The sequence below is a fragment of the Polypterus senegalus genome, chromosome 11, assembly GCF_016835505.1.
Source record: "Polypterus senegalus isolate Bchr_013 chromosome 11, ASM1683550v1, whole genome shotgun sequence".
NCBI classification, from domain to species: domain Eukaryota; kingdom Metazoa; phylum Chordata; class Cladistia; order Polypteriformes; family Polypteridae; genus Polypterus; species Polypterus senegalus.
This window is the reverse complement of record NC_053164.1, coordinates 81,796,953-81,799,032: the sequence shown is the minus strand read 5'-3', so window position 1 is coordinate 81,799,032 and position 2,080 is coordinate 81,796,953. Positions and strand designations below refer to the sequence as shown.

Below are 2,080 nucleotides of genomic sequence, written 5' to 3'. Positions count from 1 at the left end.
AGCGGAAGGGCAGTGACCTAGACCTACGCATTCCTCTTGATTTCCGTTTCCAAACTATGAGTCACTGAGTCAGTGTCCCACCTGCTACTGCCGAGTGATGTGTTTTGTGCAATGTTATTGTTCGTGTGCGCGCACTTGCCCTGTGTTTTGTGAGTCCTTGTGAGTGGTGTGTAGTGTGGTTTCTTTACATTCTGTGCTTGTCCCTGCTGTTAATCATCATGGCAAGCAAACGTAAACATAACTCGTGTACATTAAAAGAAAAACTGGAAGTGTTGAAAAGACTTGACAAAGGTGAAAGTGCCACTCAGTTATTGAAGGAATTTGGTGTCGGGAAAGCAACAATTTCCGATTGGAAAAAGAACAGAGGTAAAATTGAGCAGTTTTGCGCTACCACAAGTGAAAAAACGATTGAAAACGTAGCAAGACGACAGTGTCTTCTTACGAAAAATTGGACGAAGCACTTTTCTTATGGTTTACACAAGAAAGACAGAAAGGAATCCCTATCACTGGCCCTCTAATTCAAGAAAAGGCGCTTCAATTGAACAAGCTCATGGACGGTGACGTATCATTTACGGCTAGTTGTGGTTTCTTAGACCGATGGAAGAAAAGACACGGAATCAGGCAGCTTACAATAACTGGGGAGAAATTGTCAGCAGACAACAAAGCAGCTGTTGAATACCTTGAGGAGTTCAAATGCATCATTTCTTCCTACTCGCCCCAGCAAGTTTACAACGCAGATGAGACAGGACTTAACTTTAAAGCATTGCCTACCAAAAGTCTTGCATCACAAGAGGAACGATCTGCACCAGGGTTTAAAATGGATAAACAGTGCCTAACTGTGTTGGCCTGCAGCAATGCTTCTGCCACAAATAAGCTTCCACTAATGGTTATTGGCAAATTGGCAAAACCACGCTGTTTTAAGAACATAAACATGAACTCTCTCCCTGTTTTTTACAGAAATCAAAAGAAAGCTTGGATGGATCGTGCCTTGTTCCAAGAATGGTTTGACAAGCAATTTGTGCCAAAAGTAAAGGCGTTTAACAAAGAAAATGGATTGCCTCCTCGTGCTTTGTTACTTATAGTCAATGCTCCGTCACATCCAGAAGAAATGCAAGTTGTTTGCGATGATATCAAGGCTATTTTTCTCCCACCAAATGTCACATCGATTTTGCAGCCAATGGACCAAGGGGTTTTGCAGGCTTTGAAACAGAATTATAGAAAAATGCTTCTTCGTAGCCTACTTGAAGATAATGAAGAGCTAACAATTTTGGATAAACTCAAGAAAATGAACATCAAAGATGTTATTTACTGGGTTGCTGAAGCTTGGGAAAACACACGCAAGGAATCCTTACAGAAGTCTTGGAAAAATCTCTGGCCTGAGCTAGAGTTTGTCCAAACAGTTTTCCCCCCGACAAAAGAAAATTGCGAACTTATTCAATTGGTGAAAAGAATGCCAGGTTGTGAAAATGCAGAAGAAGAGTGCGTGGAAGAGTGGACGGCCGTTGACGACTGTGGCCATGAAGAATACACAGATGATGACATTGTGGCAGCTGTGCAGGGAACGTCAGCTGATCTCGACGCAGACGACAGTGAGGAGGAAGGGGACGCGCCGACTGATGTTGTTCCACACACTGCCGCAGCCAGTGCCCTTGATCTCGCTTTGCGCTACGTTGAGCAACACGCCGATGCAACCCCAACAGATGTTATGTTTATGCGGCGTTGGCGAAACATTGCTTCTTCAAGCAGTTTTAGTTCGTTGCGTCAGAAGAAGATCACTGACTTTACTTCTTAGATAATGGTTTGCTTTTTACGTTTTGTGTAAATGCTGTACAGAACATGGATTCTACATATGTGAGTAAATTCGAACTTGTTTCAATTTGAAGTAAAGCTGTATTTTGGATTTTTAGTTAGACAGTGAAATTGAAAAATTACAAGTTTCTTAAATGTACATTAAACGTACGACATAACTTGAAAAAACTTGTTTTCTTTACTTTTTCCAGTTCAGAAATTTTATAAAAATTACTGTATTTTTTCCCCTAGTCCTGTTCGGATTAGGCGGATTTTCGGATTAGCGGGGTTC

General features: G+C 41.6%; 1 protein-coding gene across 1 annotated transcript; it reads left to right on the top strand.

Moving 5' to 3' along the window:
• The first annotated feature begins 550 nt into the window (after positions 1–550).
• On the top strand, positions 551–1,792 carry LOC120538579 (jerky protein homolog-like). The gene has a single exon (XM_039767972.1). It carries the CDS (start codon positions 551–553, stop codon positions 1,790–1,792), a length of 1,242 nt encoding a protein of 413 aa, XP_039623906.1.
• Positions 1,793–2,080: the final 288 nt, after the last annotated feature.

Bases quoted from the DNA above. Each gene is read 5' to 3' on its own strand.
- LOC120538579 (XM_039767972.1), top strand. From the start codon at position 551: ATGGACGGTGACGTATCATTTACGGCTAGTTGTGGTTTCTTAGACCGA.